At 46.2% G+C, this 15,651-nt stretch overlaps 1 protein-coding gene across 1 annotated transcript in view; it reads right to left on the reverse strand.

The window, feature by feature from the left end:
• The window catches only part of cops5 (COP9 signalosome subunit 5), a 58,259-nt gene extending 45,434 nt beyond the window's left edge, over positions 1–12,825 (reverse strand). Inside the window, exon 1 of the mRNA XM_068031946.1 lies at positions 12,500–12,825. Within this exon, the coding sequence (XP_067888047.1) occupies positions 12,500–12,642 (143 nt within the window). The 5' untranslated portion in view covers positions 12,643–12,825. The remainder of the gene's footprint in view (positions 1–12,499) is intronic.
• Between the last annotated feature and the right edge of the window lie 2,826 nt (positions 12,826–15,651).

Raw genomic sequence — 15,651 nt, forward strand, 5'->3', positions numbered from 1 at the left:
ATCCAATTCCCCTTTGAAAGCTCCGATTGTATCTGCCTCCACCACAATCCAGGTTGTACATTCCAGATTCTAACTACTCGCTGTATAAAACCTTAACCACTCAATTATTGACCGGACATATCCAAGCGGTCTCCCAGCTTGTGTTTAATCCCACCCCAGGCAAAGTCTGCAGAGAGCGGGATGACTTCCGGACATCAGTGTCTGGGATTTCCCTCCCCGCATACGCTGGAACCCACTGGGAAAATCTGTTGTTATTTTTCATCCTCTTTGTGGAAGGGAAATTGCAAAAGCAGAGGAGCAAATTTTTTATTATAAAATGTTATTCCCAAATGGAGGGTGATCTTTAACTTGCATTTTCTTGTATGATAGATACAGTGAGCTGGATTTTCAAGTCCTGCTGGGGCGGGAATGGGGAAGGTGGAAGTCGAAAATACCAGAGCCAGCCAGCATGCTGGTTTCCCGACGCCAGTTTAACCAGCGTGGGGAGACTGCCAAGGTTTGTGATAAAGGATTATACTGGGTCACTGCTGCAATGGTCTGATCTTCGCAAATTTAGTCACCTTCCAATAAATGGTACAAAACACGATATGCTTTGCAACTGGATTAGGTGTGTCTTAAGTTTTGTGTCTTTGTGAGGCACTTAAATGCACAATTTGGAGCGACGTGTACCATTTCAATTATTTTGACTTATTTTGCAAAGATTTCAAGTTGCTGACACTAACAGAAATATTAGTGTTCTGATTTAGGATTTATCCAATTAGGCAAAAGTGCTAAGAACTGTCCTTTGTAAATTTCTCGGCCTACAAATTTCAAAAACAAGCCAGGAAGAAATACAAGTGCAAATAGGACTGATTTGCGTGTGCCAGATCGTTGATGCTTGGACATCCCTATTATAGATCTTCATACAAGTACCTACATTTTCATGTTTAACCAGTGACTTACTAAAAGACAAACCTATTTTCTCATTAGGCTTCAAACTTCAACATTCAAATTTTGTGGAAAAGCTTTAAATAGGAACAGATCCTAACCACAGATCACATTAACTGAGTACATTGCAAACAGAATAGGAAGGTGAGAAACTGGTGACAGTGAGAATTTGGTGCAAGGGGAACATAGGTGGTCATTTTTGCCTTTAACTCTTATGGTGGTTTGTACAAGCTTGAGGCAATAAATATTTAAAACTATGAACCTATAACTAATATTTCATTAAATTAATAATTTAGACTTGTTAAATTAGTTTAAAAAACTAAAAATAAACCAAATTAATTACACAAGACTTTAAATATATGACTGATAAGTTACCAGGACCAGATGGAATGCATCAGTGGATGAAGGAAGTGAAGGTGGAAATTGTGGAGGTACTGGCCATAAGCTTCCAATCCTCTTTAAATATAGGGGTGATGCCAGAGCACTGGAGAATTTCAAACATTACAAAACTTGTTCAAAAAAAAAAGTGTAAGCAAAGTCTTCCTTACTAAAATCTGGGTACTTGTGCCAAAGTTGGAGAGCTTTCCCACAGACTAGTCAAGCAACAGCCTGACAGTCATATTCACCAAATCATACCTTACAATGTCCCAGACACTGCCCCACCATCCCCGGCTATGTCCTGTCCCAACGGCAGGACAGACCCTGCAGAGGTGGCGGCACAGCGGAATGCAGTTGGAAGGGAGCTGCCCTGGGAGTCCTCAAAATCGACTCCGGACCCCATGACGTTTCAAGGCATCAGGTCAAACATGGACAAGGAAACCTCCTGCTGATTACCACCTACCACCCCCATCCCCTTCAGCTGATGAATTAGTATTCCTCCATGTTGAGCAGCACTTGGAGGAAGCACTGAAGGTGGCAAGGGTGCAGAATGTACTCTGGGTGGGGGACTTCAATATCCATCACCAAGACTGGCTCGGTAGCACCACTACTGACCGAGCTGGACGAGTCCTAAAGAACATAGCTGCTAGACTGGGTCTGCAGCGGGTGGTGAGGGAACCAAGTGGGGGAAAAACATACTTGACCTTGTCCTCATCAATCTACCTGCTGCAAATGCATCTGTCCATGACAGTATTGGTAGGTTGTCATAAGAGTTTTGTTTTTTTAAACTGTCTATGTGTCTTTAAGAGCTGAGAGAAGGGGGTTTTCCTGTGAGCACTGAATGCTGACATTTGGTGTTTGCACTGCAGGCTGCAGAACTCTTATCCAAGCAACCAGAAAGTTTAACAACTATCTTGTGACTTCACTGTTGAAAAGCTTTTAGTTTTTGGTTCTGCAGTGAGAGAGACCAGCGAGCAGTGAACTGGAGCTGTGATTTGCTCATTGACCAGAGAAAAGACGGCACAGTGGCGCAGTGGTTAGCACCGCAGCCTCACAGCTCCAGCGACCCGGGTTCAATTCTGGGTACTGCCTGTGCAGAGTTTGCAAGTTCTCCCTGTGTCTGCGTGGGTTTCCTCCGGGTGCTCCGGTTTCCTCCCACATGCCAAAGACTTGCGGGTTGATAGGTAAATTGGCCATTATAAATTGCCCCTAGTATAGGTAGGTAGGTGGTAGGGAAATATAGGGACAGGTGGGGATGTGGTAGGAATATGGAATTAGTGTAGGATCAGTATAAATGGGTGGTTGATGGTCGGCACAGACTCAGTGGGCCGAAGGGCCTGTTTCAGTGCTGTATCTCTAAAAAAAAAAAGAGACCTATTCTCTCTGAAAATAATATTTACATTTCATGGAAAGAAGTGCTACATTTAAGGTATGGTTTTGACCTGCCTGAAGAGAGAGAAAAGACCCCTGAAAAGGAAAAGATCCAGAGAAAGAATTGCTTCTCTCTGTGGTGAAAGGCTTATTTGCAGAGAGGAAGCCTGCAAATCCCTATTGTCTCCAGTCTCTGGTAAATCTCTGCCTCAAGAGTGAGTTCTGTTGCCTTTTGTGTTTTTTTGGAAGATCCTGAAACCTCAAGAATGTTTCTACTGCTAGACAGCTACTTTAATATTTAAGTAGATCTGTTGCTACACCTGAAGCTGAAAGATCTGTGTGACGCCTGCTGCGGACGAATTGCCTTGAGCGCCTATCCATCACAGACTGTTTATCAAACCCACCTGGAGAGAAATCGAGTGGCATCCGACTATTCGACTCTGGGACACTTCACCAATCCGAAAATATCCGACCAGACTCTGACAAACAATTATTTTACTGTTCCTAACAAACAGTTACAACTCAAAACACCCTTTTTCCCCCAGTTAGCCAATCGTTTAAAATGTATAGATGTGTGCATGAGGGTTAGAAAGAATAAGGAGTTATAAAATCTGTTCATACATGTAGATTTCTCTCATTAATGTTTAAAACTTAGCTTAATAATGAATAGTTAGTTTTGTTGTTATTTGAAGAAACCTGGTTTAGAGTGCTTTATTCTGGGGGATAAATAAAGTGTTTAATTTAGCTAATTTCTGATAGGTGAGAAACTTTATGAATATGCTGTGACCTGTGGAATAGTGGGACTGAATTAACAGTGCATTACTCCCGGCAGGTGACTAGGGCACCAACAAAAGGGAAAAATATACTTGACCTCGTCCTCACCAATCTGCCTGCCACAGATGCATCTGTCCATGACAGTATTGGTAGGAGTGACCACTGCACAATCCTTGTGGAGACAAAGTCCCATCTTCACATTGAGGATACCCTTCATAGTGTTGTGCAGCACTACCACTGTGCGAAATGGGAAAGATTTCGAACAAATCTAGTAACACAAAACTGGGCATCCATGAGGTGCTGTGGGCCATCAACAGCAACAGAATTGTACTCAACCACAATCTGTAACCTCATGACCTGGCATATAACCCACTCTACCATTACCATCAAGTCAGGGGATGAACCCTGGTTCAAAGAAGAGTGCAGGAGGGCATGCCAGGAGCAGGAGCTGGCATACCTCAAAATAAGGCGTCAACCTGGTGAAGCGACAACCCAGGAGTACTTGCGTGCCAAACAGTGGAAGCAGCATGCGATAGACACAGCCAAGCGATCCCACAACCAACGGATCAGATCTAAGCTCTCAGTCCTGCCACACCCAGTCGTGAATGGTGGTGGACAATTAAACAACTAACAGGAGGTGGTGGCTCCACAAATATCCCCATCTTTAATGATGGGGAAGCCTAGCACATCAGCGCAAAAAGATAAGGCTGAAGCATTTGCTCCATCTTCAGCCAGAAGTGCTGAGTGGATGATCTATCTCAGCCTCCTCCTGAAGTCCCTAGCATCACAGATGCCAGTCTTCAGCCAGCTTGATTCACTTTGCGTGATATTAAGAAACAAATGAAGACACTGGATACTACAAAGGCTATGGGCCCTTCCAGCAATAGTACTGATGTCTTGTGCTCCAGAACTTGCCACGCCCCTAACCAAGACAGCTGCAACACTGGCATCTACCCAGCAATGTGGAAAATTGCCCAGGTACGTCCTGTAAACAAAAAGCAAGACAAATCCAACCCGACCAATTACTGCCCCATCAGTCTACTCTCGATCATCAGTAAAGTGATGGAAGGTGTCGTCGACAATACTATCAAGCGTCACTTGCTTAGCAATAACCTGTTCACTGACGCTCAGTTTGGAGCTGCCAGGGCCACTCCGTTCCTGTATCATTACAGCCTTGGTTCAAACATGGAAAGAAGAGCTGAACTCAAGAGGTGAGGCGAGAGTGACTGCCCTTGACATCAAGGCAGCATTTGACTGAATATGGCATGAAGGAGCCCTAGCAAAACTGGAGTCAATGCGAATCAAGGGGAAACTTCTCCACTGGTTGGAGGCATACCTAGTGCAAAGGAAGATGGCTGTGGTTGTTGGAGGTCAATCATCTGAGCTCCAGGACATCACTGCAGGAGTTCCTCAATGTAGTGTCCTAGGCCCAACCATCTTCAGCTGCTTCATCAATGACCTTCCTTCAATCATAAGGTCAGAAGTGGGGATGTTCGCTGTTGATTGCACAATGTTCAGCACCATTTGCAACTCCTCAGATACTGAAGCAGTCCATGTAAAAATGCAGCAATGCCTGGACAATATCCGGGTTTGGGTTGATAAGTGGCACGTAACATTCGTGCCACACAAGTGCCAGGCAATGACTATCTCAAACCATTGGTCCTTGACATTCAATGGCATTACCATCGCTGAATCCCCCACTAACATCCTGGGAGTTACCATTGACCAGAAACTGAACTGGAGTAGCCATAAAAATACCGTGGCTACAAGAGCAGGTCAGAAGCTAGGAATCCTGCGGCAAGTAACTCACCTCCTGACTCCTCAAAGCCTGTCCACCACCTACAAGGCACAAGTCAGGAGTGTGATGGAATACTCTCCACTTGCCTGTATGGGTGCAGCTCCAACAACAGTCAAGAAACTCGACACCATCCAGGACAAGGCAGCCCACTTGATTGGCACTCTATCCACAAACATTCACTCCCTCCACAACCGACAGTAGCAGCAGTGTGTACCATCTACAAGATGCACTGCAGCAATGTACCAAGACTCCTTAGACAGCACCTTCCAAACCCGCGACCTCTACCACCTAGAAGGACACGGACAGCAGATGCAAGGGAACACCACTACCTGCAAGTTCCCCTCCAAGCCACACACCATCCTGACTTGGAACTATATCACCGTTACTTCACTGTCACTGGGTTAAAATCCTGGAACTCCCTTCCTAAGAGCAGTAAGAGCATACTTACCGCACATGGGCTGCTGCAGTTCAAGAAGGCAGCTCACCACCACCTTCTCAAGGACAATTAGGGATGAGCAATAAATGCTAGCCAGCGATTCCCACATGCCATGAACGATTTAAAAAAGCACAGCAACTACAGGCCAGTGACTTTTACCTCATTAGTGGGAAAGCTTTTAGAAACAATAAACTGAGGCAAAATTAGCAGTCACTTCGAAAAGTGTGGATTAATTAAGGAAAGCTAGCACAATTTGTTGACGGCAATTCACTAATGTCCTTTAGGGAAGGAAATCTGCTGTCCTTACCTGGTCTGGCCGACACGTGACTCCAGACCCACAGTAATGTGGTTTACTCTTACATGCCCTCTGAAATGGCCTAGCAAGCCACTCAGTTGTATCTAACTGCTATGAAGTCAATAAAAAGGAATGAAACCGGATGGACCACCCGGCATCGACCTCGGCACCAAGGCTCCTTAGACAGCACCTTCCAAACCCGCGACCTCTACCAACTAGAAGGACAAGAGCAGCAAATACATGGGAATGCCACCACCTGCAAGTTCCCCTCCAAGTCACACACCATCCTGACTTGGAACTATATCGCCGTTCCTTCACTGTCGCTGGGTCAAGATCCTGGAACTCCCTTCCTAACAGCACTGTGGGTATACCTACCCCAAATGGACTGCAGCGGTTCAAGAAGGCAGCTCACCATCACCTTCTCACGGGCAATTAAGGATGGGCAATAAATGCTGGCCTGGCCAGCCACGCCCACATCCCATGAATGAATAAAAAAAAATTTATGTTCAGCTAGCTTGGTTGAGTTTTTTGATGAGGTAATCAAGAGGTTTGATAAGGGTAATGCGGTTGAAGTACATACACAGACTTTCAAAAGGCTTTTGATGAAGCTCTACATTAAAGACCTGCTCGGGTCTGCAGATGAAATCCGACCCGAGCCCGCCAGAACCACTTCCGACGCGAGCCCGACCCAACCAGAGTCCTCTGACTTTTTTCCGTGCCCGACCCGACCACCAGAATATAATCAACTTTAATAAAGAGATTGTGCTCTACCTTGGATGGAATAGCTCACTGCAGACTAGTGCTGAGTCCAAATGCACGTTTCCACCTTGACGCCCTGGCTGTCACTGTGTCCGACATGACCCGAGCCTGAATGCCGGACCTGGAAAAGCAACCCAACCCGAACCATGTCATCGGCCCGGTCGGGTTTGGGTCCAGTAGCCGTGCTCTGCTCTACGTAGTAGGCTTGCCAGCAAAGTTAAAGCCCATAAAATAAAAGAGACAGTGGCAGCACGGATACAAAGCTAGCCGAGTGACAGGAGACAGAGAGTAGTGTTGAACGGCTGTTTTTCCGACTGGAGGAAGATATACAGTGGGGTTCCCCAAGGGTCAGTACTAGAACCACTGCTTTTCGATATATATTAATGACATAGACTTGGATGTACAGGGCACAATTTCAAAATTCATGGATGACACAAAATCTTGAAGTATTGTGAACTATGAGGAGGAAGGTGATAGGTTTTAAGAGGACATGGACAGGCTGGTGGAATGAACAGACATGTAGCAGATGAAATTTAATGCAGAGAAGTGCAATGTGATACATGTTGGCAGGAAGAACGAGGAGAGGTAATACAAAATCAAGGGGAACAATTCTAAAGAGGGTGCAAGAACAGAGAGACCTGGAGGTACATGTGCACAAATCCTTGAAGGTGGCAGGGCAGGTTGAGAAAGTGGTTATTAAGGCATATGGGATCCTGGGCTTTATAAATAGAAGCATAAAGTACAAATGCAAAGAAGTTATGATGAACCCTAATAAAACACTGGTTAGGCCTCAATTGGAGTATTGTGTACAATTCTGGGCACCACACTTCAGGAGCAGTGTGAAGACTTGAGAGGGAGCTGAAAAGATTTACGAGAATGGTTCCAGGGATAAGGGTCTTCAGTTACGTGGATAGCGGAGGTGGTTGTCCTTGGAAAAGAGGTGATCGACAGGAGATTTAATAGCGGCCTTAAGAATCGTGAGGGGTCTAGACAGAGTAGATGGCAGAAACTGTTCTCGTTGGTAGAAGGGTAAGAACCAGAGGGCACGGATTTAAGGTGATTGGCAAAAGAAGCAACGACGATATGAGGAATATTTTTATGCAGCGAATGTTTTGGATCTGGAATGCACTATGGAAGCAGATTCCATCGTAGCTTTCAAAAGGGAATTGGATAGAAAGCTGGCACGGCCACGATGGCCCAACTGGCCTCTTTCTGTGTTGGAACCATTCTTTGATTTTCTAAAATAAGATTAGATAGAAATAGCAGTGGAGGAGGTGGGCCATTTTTACCAGATGTGAGAACTCATGGAGAGCAGTTGGCCCCAGGTAACCACATCTGCAGTTCCTGTCTGCAATTCAAGAAATTTTGGCTGATTGTTGAGCTGAAGTCAAAGGTGCAGATATGGTGATGCATCAGGGAGGGTGAAAGTGTTACCTGGACCAGGCATCTGTTACAGCCCTTAGGTTAGGTCGTGGTTTAGAGGTGACTGATGGCCAGGGTCAGGAGAATGTGACTGAGACTCAGGCAGGTGAGGGGACTGCAGATGCAGTGGTGGAGGAGGGGCCTCAGTCTTTGCCTTTGTTCAACAAGCACGAGGTATTTTCTACTGGTGTGGATGAGAAGACTGCAGAGAGGATGGGCAAATTGAGCACAGCACTGTAGTACAGGAGGCCACTCAAGTTTAGGGAGCAAAAGGGAACATGGTACTGATAGGAGACAGTATAGGCAGGGAGACAGATACTGTTTTCTACAGCTGTGACTGTGAGTTCCAAAGGCTGCGTTGGGGGGGGGGGGGGGGGGGGGGAGGAGGAGGAAACAATCCATTTGTTGTGGTCCACGCAGGAACCAATGACATAGATAGAACTAAGAATGAGGTGCGGAGGGAGTTTGAGGAGCCAGGGTACAAATTAGCAAGTAGAATCGCAGAAGTAACCTCAGTATTACCTGAGCCATGTGCAAATTGGCATAGGGTCAAACAGACTAGAGGTCAAATGCATGGCTGAAAGGAGTAGTGTGGGAGGCAGGGGTTTCAATTCATGGAGCACTGGTACCAGAACTGGAGAAAAAAGGAGCTGTTCCATTGGGATTGGCTCCACTTAAACCGGGCTGGGACCACTGCCCAGATAAATCGAATAACTAGGGTGGTAGGTAGGCCATTAACTTAATGGGGGGGGGGAAAGAGAGGTTTCAGGTCAGGGTAAAATCAAGGTTGTAGAGGAAAGTAGTATTTTGGGTAAAAATCAAGCAGATTCTTTCAGGAAGGGACAGAGTTAAATAATAGTAATAGGGCACTAATTACTAAGGCCATAATAGCAAAAAAAACTAAGTTAAAATTTAAGGCAGTTAAAATTAAAGCATTCATAACAAGACGGATGAATCCTTTTTATTCGTTCGGGGGGATGCGGTGTCACGGGCTAGGCAAGCATTTATTGCCCTCCCCTAATTGCCCTTGAAAAGGTGATGGTGAGCTGCCTTCTTGAACTGCTGCAGTCCTTGAGGTGTAGGTACACCAACAGTGCTGTGCTGGTTAAGTGGCTGGAAAAGAAGGTGGCAGATGGGAGTACAAGGAGAAATGTGGAAATATCCATCTAGGTAAGAAGAATGGAAAGATAGACTTTAATAAAAATTGAGAGACCAGTAAGGCTTGGTATTCATAGGAATTTAGAGGTCCTCGCACACAAATCGGAAAGTAAACATGCAGGTACAGCAAGCAATCAGGAAGGCAGTGTAAAAGATAAGGCTGAAGCACTTGCACCCATCTTCAGCCAGAGTGCCGAGTGGATGATCCATCTTGGCCTCCTCCTGAAGTCCCCAGCAACACAGATGCCAGACTACAGCCAATTCGATTCACTCTGCGTGATAAGCAGAAACTACTGAAGGCACTGGATACTGCAAAGACTATGGGTCCTGACAACATTCTGAAGACCTGTGCTCCAGAACTAGCCATATCCCTACCCAAGCTGTACCACTACAGCTACAACACTGGCATTTACCCAGCAATGTGGAAAATTGCCCAGGTATGTCCTGTACACAAAAAGCAGGACAAGTCCAACCGGCCAATGACCGCCCCATCAGTCTACTCTTGATCATCAGTAGAGGGATGGAAGGAGTCGCCGACAGTGCTATCAAGCGACACTTGCTTAGCGATAACCTGCTCAGTGCTGCTCAGTCTGGGTTCTGCCAGGGCCACTCAGCCCCTGACCTCATTATAGCCTTGGTTCAAACATGGACAAAAGAGCTGAGAGTGACTGCTCTTGAAATCAAAGCTGCATTTGACCGAGTATGGCATCAAGGAGCCCTAGCAAAACTGGAGTCAATGGAAATCAGGGGGAAAACTCTCTACTGGTTGGAGTCGTACCTAGCACAAAGGAAGAAGGTTATGGTTGTTGGGGGTCAATGACCTCAGTCCCAGGACATCACTGCAGTAGTTCCTCAGGGTACTACTGTCCTAGGCCCAACCATCTTCAGCTGCTTTATCAATAACCTTCCTTCAATGATCAAGGTCAGAAGTGGGGATGGTTGCTAATGACCTCAATGTTCAGCATCATTCGCGACTCCTCAGATACTGAAGCAGGCAGTGTAGAAATGCAGCAAGACCTGGACAATATCCAGGCTTGGGCTGATAAGTGGCAAGTAACATTCGCGCCACACAAGTGCCAGGCAATGACTATCTCCAACAAGAGAGAATCTAACCATCTCCCCTTGACATTCAACGGCTTTACAATCGCTGAATCCCCCACTATCAACATCCTGGGGGTTAACATTAATCAGAAATTGAACTGGAGTGGCCAGATAAATACCGTGGCTACAAGAACAGGTCAGAGGCTAGGAACCCTGCGGCGAGTAACTCACCTCCTGACTCCCCAAAGCCTGTCCACCATCTACAAGGCACAAGTCAGGAGTGTGATGGAATACTCTCCACTCGCCTAGATGGGTGCAACTCCAACAACACTCAAGAAGCTCGACACCATCCAGGACAAAGCAGCCCGCTTGATGGGCACCACATCCACAAACATTCACCCCCTCCACCACCGACGCACAGTGACAGCAGTGTGTACCATCTATAAGATGCACTGCAGCAGCTCACCAAGGTTCCCCAGACAGCATCTTCCAAACCCACGACCTCTACCACCTAGAAGGACAAGGGCAGCAGATGCAAGGGAACACCATCACCTGCAGGTTCCCCTCCAAGTCACACACCATCCTGACTTGGAACTATATTGCTGTTCCTTCACTGTCGCTGGGTCAAAATCCTGGAACTTCCTTCCTTACAGCACTGTGGGTGTACCTACCCAACATGGACTGCAGCGGTTCAAGGCAGCGGCTCACCACCACCTTCTAAAGGACAATTAAGGGTGGGCAATAAATGCTGGCTTAGCCAGCAGCGCCCACATCCCTTGAACAAATAAAAAAAAAATGGTGTTATACGTCAACCCCTTGCAATGAAGTTTAAGAGTAAGGAAGTGATATTGCAATTACAGAAGGATTTTGGTGAGACCACACCGGGAGTACCGAGAGTTTTGGTCTCCTTACCCAAGGAAGGATATACTTTCCTTGGAGGGGGTGCAAAGATTCACTCGATTGATTCCTAGCCTCTGACCTGTTCTTGTAGCCACGGTATAGATTGATTGCGACAGGCTGTTTGCCTTGGCTGGAGAGACTAGAACTTGAGGGCATCGTCTCAGGACAAAGGATTCACTATTTAGGACTAACATGAAATCAAATTTCTTCACTCAGGATTGTGAATCTTTGGAATTTTCTACCCAGAGGAATGTGGATGCTCATTTAATGAGTATATTCAAGGCTGAGACGGATAGATTTGTGTGCAATGAAGGGATATGGAAATAAGAGATTATTTATATTGTATCAAGTGGAAATGTTCATCCCTTTTATGAGCAGTAATGGCTGAAAAAGATCAGCTTCTTGGATTTCCTGATTCAGCAAAGACTGCCCCATCAATATCCTGTACAGGGAAGACCTTCGCACCCAGATGAACTGTCAGATCAGACACACTGACCTCGAGAGTTTCCAGTTGACATGGCTCTTGAAGGGACTGGCTTGGAGGAGTTGGGATCCAGCAGTTAGATGTAATAGTACTGCTGGTCTCCAGGAAAAACTGCCATGGACAGGTAGAAACACTTTGTTTTCTGGTGTGTTTAATTATAATAAACCAAGATGATCATTTTTATTGTAAACTAAAATATCGTTAGATGCGAAGCAGGGGAGGGGTTGGGATCGACAGTGAGCTGGTATGGATTCGATGGGGCGAATGGCCTCCTTCTGCGCCGTTATGACTCGATGAGGACATGAAAGTGGAGTTGATGCAAAAATGCAGCCATGATCTTATGGAACGACAGAGCAGGCTCGAGCGTATAGTCTACTTCTGCTCGTCTTCTGCATATTTCTGTTACCGGCTAATAAAAGTAATCTGCCATTTGCAAAGTCGGTACTGCAACATTAAAACAGTCTTTAGGTAAAGCTTAGGAAATTTAGCTTACATATAAATAATCGAACAAAACAAGACGCACTATCACTTGCATGTCGTGGTTGTAATAAAATCACATTTTCCCTTTCCCCAAAAAGTTTTGTCCAAAATATTTGACTGAATAAGTTGCCTTTACTGGGGCTGTTTTTCTTGACATATACAAGTCTTTATAATGATGTAACAACGGTCGGGCCTACCAGACGTCTTGATAACTGCTCCTTTTCAAATACAGATCCTACCAGGAGTAAAAACAACGATTCAAACATGCTGACTTACTCTTTAGTCCAGGGTTTAGCAGCAAGGATCTCCTGCTGCTGTTTTTTGTCGTATTTGTAGATTTCATCGATGCTCTGAACCTCCTGCATGTTGTTCGCCAGCTCCCAGGTCTTCTGGGCGATGTTACCACTCACACCAGCCATTTTCTTCCACCGTAATATCCCCTTCACCCCACACCGTGCCAACTGCTTCTAACGTTCAGCGTCACACCTCCTCATCAATTCTAATATTAAGAAAATAAAATTACAACCGAACCGTCAGCAAACAGCCTCAGCTGAACTCAGGGTCAGCCTCTGTTCCAGCCCCGGTCTGGAACCGCCCACTCCAACAGAGCGGCGGGGGGGGGGAGCAAAATTATTCACAAAGTAAAAACAAGCCAGATAAATTATAAATGTCGTTTCCAATAGATTCGTAAAACCTTGTGTTCCTATTTCATTTTGCTTACTTAATTTGACAGGAGGCAATATCATGACAAACTCTTATTGTGAGGCCTCTCGAGCCGTCCGACTGTGCTGCACCCTCTAGGAGGAGAGTGGAATAACCGGCAGGCAGGGCAATTGGGCTTTACAATGGCTGGAGCCCATTGGGCACCAAGAAGAAATGTAACTGTGACCATTGTCATGATGATAACTGAGTGTTATGTGGATTTACATATTAGATACAATACGGTATTTGCTGTACGAGTTAGGAGGTCAGCTAACCTGGGAGTTCAAAGGTCAGATAGCACATTTTGAAGGACTGTATGTGTAGAGTGAAGATGGCTAAAAACAGTCTGTGAAGCAAGTCTTGTTAAGTGCCATTACTAGAGAATCTGGCAGTGGTGACAATATTAGATTAGGTTACTGAAAGGTTGAAGTTGGATATGGCTTTTGGCAGCTCGGAATCTGTTGGGATTAGAGGAGTAAATTCGTTTGATCCCGATGGTGAAACCAGTGTAACAAGTGTGCGATCGGTTGCATGGCTGGAAGAATTTGAGCCTTACGCAGACAGCGGGGATCTGTTTTACAATGGGGCAATGTTGATGCAGCTAACGCACGGAGGGCTTTGTTGCTTTCTAGCGTTGCTGGGGCATCGGTGAGAGCGACAATAAAACACTCAATGGCACAGGAGAACGGGATTTTTTTTACTCGTTTCATGGGATGTGGGCGTCACTGGCAAGGCCAGCATTTGTAGTCCATCCCTTTGCCCTTGAGAAGGTGGTGGGGAGCTGCCTTTTTTTTTAGAGATACAGCACTGAAACAGGCCCTTCGGCCCACCAAGTCTGTGCTGACCAACAACCACCCATTTATACTAATCCTACATTAATCCCATGTTCCCTACCATATCCCCACCATTCTCCTACCACCTACCTACACGAGGGGCAATTTACAATGGCCAATTTACCTATCAACCTGCAAGTCTTTGGCTGTGGGAGGAAACCAGAGCACCCAGCAGAAACCCACACGGTCACAGGGAGAACTTGCAAACTCCACACAGGCAGTACCCAGAATTGAACCCAGATCGCTGGAGCTGTGAGGCTGCGGTGCAAACCACTGCGCAACTGTGCCTTGAACCACCGCAGTCCATCTGGTGCGGGTACACCCATAATGCTGTTAGGGAGGGTGTTCCAGGATCTAGATCCAGCGACAGTGAAGGAACAGTGATATATTTCCAAATCAGGATGGTGTGTGGCTTGGAGGGGAACTTACAGATGGTTTCCCACACATCTGCTCTTCTCCTTCTAGGTAGAAGGGGTCGCAGATTTGGAAATTGCTGTCGAAGGACACATGGTGCTTTGCTGCAATGCATCTTATGGTACACACTGCTGCCACTGTGTGTTGGTGGTGGAGGGAGTGAATCTTGAAGGTGGTGGATGGGATGACAATCAAGTGGGCTGCTTTGTCCTGGATGGTGTTGAGCTTCTTGAGTCTTGTTGGAGCTGCACTCATCCAGGCAAGTGGACAATATTCCATCACAATCCTGACTTGTGCTTTGTAGATGGTGGAGAGGCATAGGGAGACAGGAGGTGAGTTACTCGCTGCAGAATTCCCAGCCTCTGACCTGCTCTTGTAGCCACAGCATTTATATGGCTGGTCCAGTTCAGTTTCTGGTCAAGGGTGACTCCCAGGATGTTGATAGTGGGGGATTCAGCAATGATAATGCAATTGAAAGTCAAGGGAAGATGATTACAATCTCTCTTGTTTGAGATAGTCATTGCCTGGCACTTGTGTGACACGAATGTTACTTGCCACTTATCAGCCCAAGTCTGGATGTTGTCCAGGTCTTGCTGCATATGGACATGGGCTACTTCAGTATCTGAGGAGTCAAGAATGGTGCTGAACATTGTGCAATCAGCAGCGAACATCCCCACTTCTGACCTTATGATGGAGGAACGGTCATTGATAAAGCAGCTGAAGATGGTTAGGCCTGGAACAGTACCTCGAGGAACACCTGCAGTAATGTCCTGGGACTGAGATGATTGACTTTCAACAACCACAACCATCTTCCTTTGCACTAGGTATGATTCCAACCAGCGGAGAGTTTTCCCCCTGATTCCCATTGACTCCAGTTTTGTTAGGGTTCCTTGATGCCATACTCTTGCCAAATGCTGCCTTGATGTCAAAGGCAGTCACTCTCATCTCACCTCCTGAGTTCAGCTCGTTTGTCCAGTGGCCCTGGCGGAACTCAAACTGAACATCAGTAGCAGGTTGTTGCTGTTTAAGTGGCGCTTGATAGCACTGTTGATGACATTTTGCTGATGATCGAGAGTAGACTGATGGGGCGGTAATTGGCTCGATTGGATTTGTCCTGCTTTTTGTGGACACGACATACCTGGGCAATTTTCCACATTGCCAGGTAGATGCCAGTGTTGTAGCTGTACTGGAACAGCTTGGCTAGCTACAGCACAAGTCTTCAGTACTACAGCCGGAAGTTGTCAGGACCCCTAGCCTTTGCAGCTTCCAGTGCTTTCAGCCCTGTCTTGATATCATGTGGAGCGAATCAAATTGGCTGAAGACTAGCATCTGTGATATCGGGGATCTGAGGAGGAGGCCAAGATCCACTCGGCACCTCTGGCTGAAGATGATCACAAATGCTTCAGCCTTATCTTTTGCTTTGATGTGCTGGGCTCCTCCATCAGTGAGGATGGTGCTATTTGTGGAGCCTCCTCCTCC

Source organism: Heterodontus francisci, chromosome 5 (assembly GCF_036365525.1).
Source record: "Heterodontus francisci isolate sHetFra1 chromosome 5, sHetFra1.hap1, whole genome shotgun sequence".
In the NCBI taxonomy this organism is placed as follows: Eukaryota; Metazoa; Chordata; class Chondrichthyes; order Heterodontiformes; family Heterodontidae; genus Heterodontus; species Heterodontus francisci.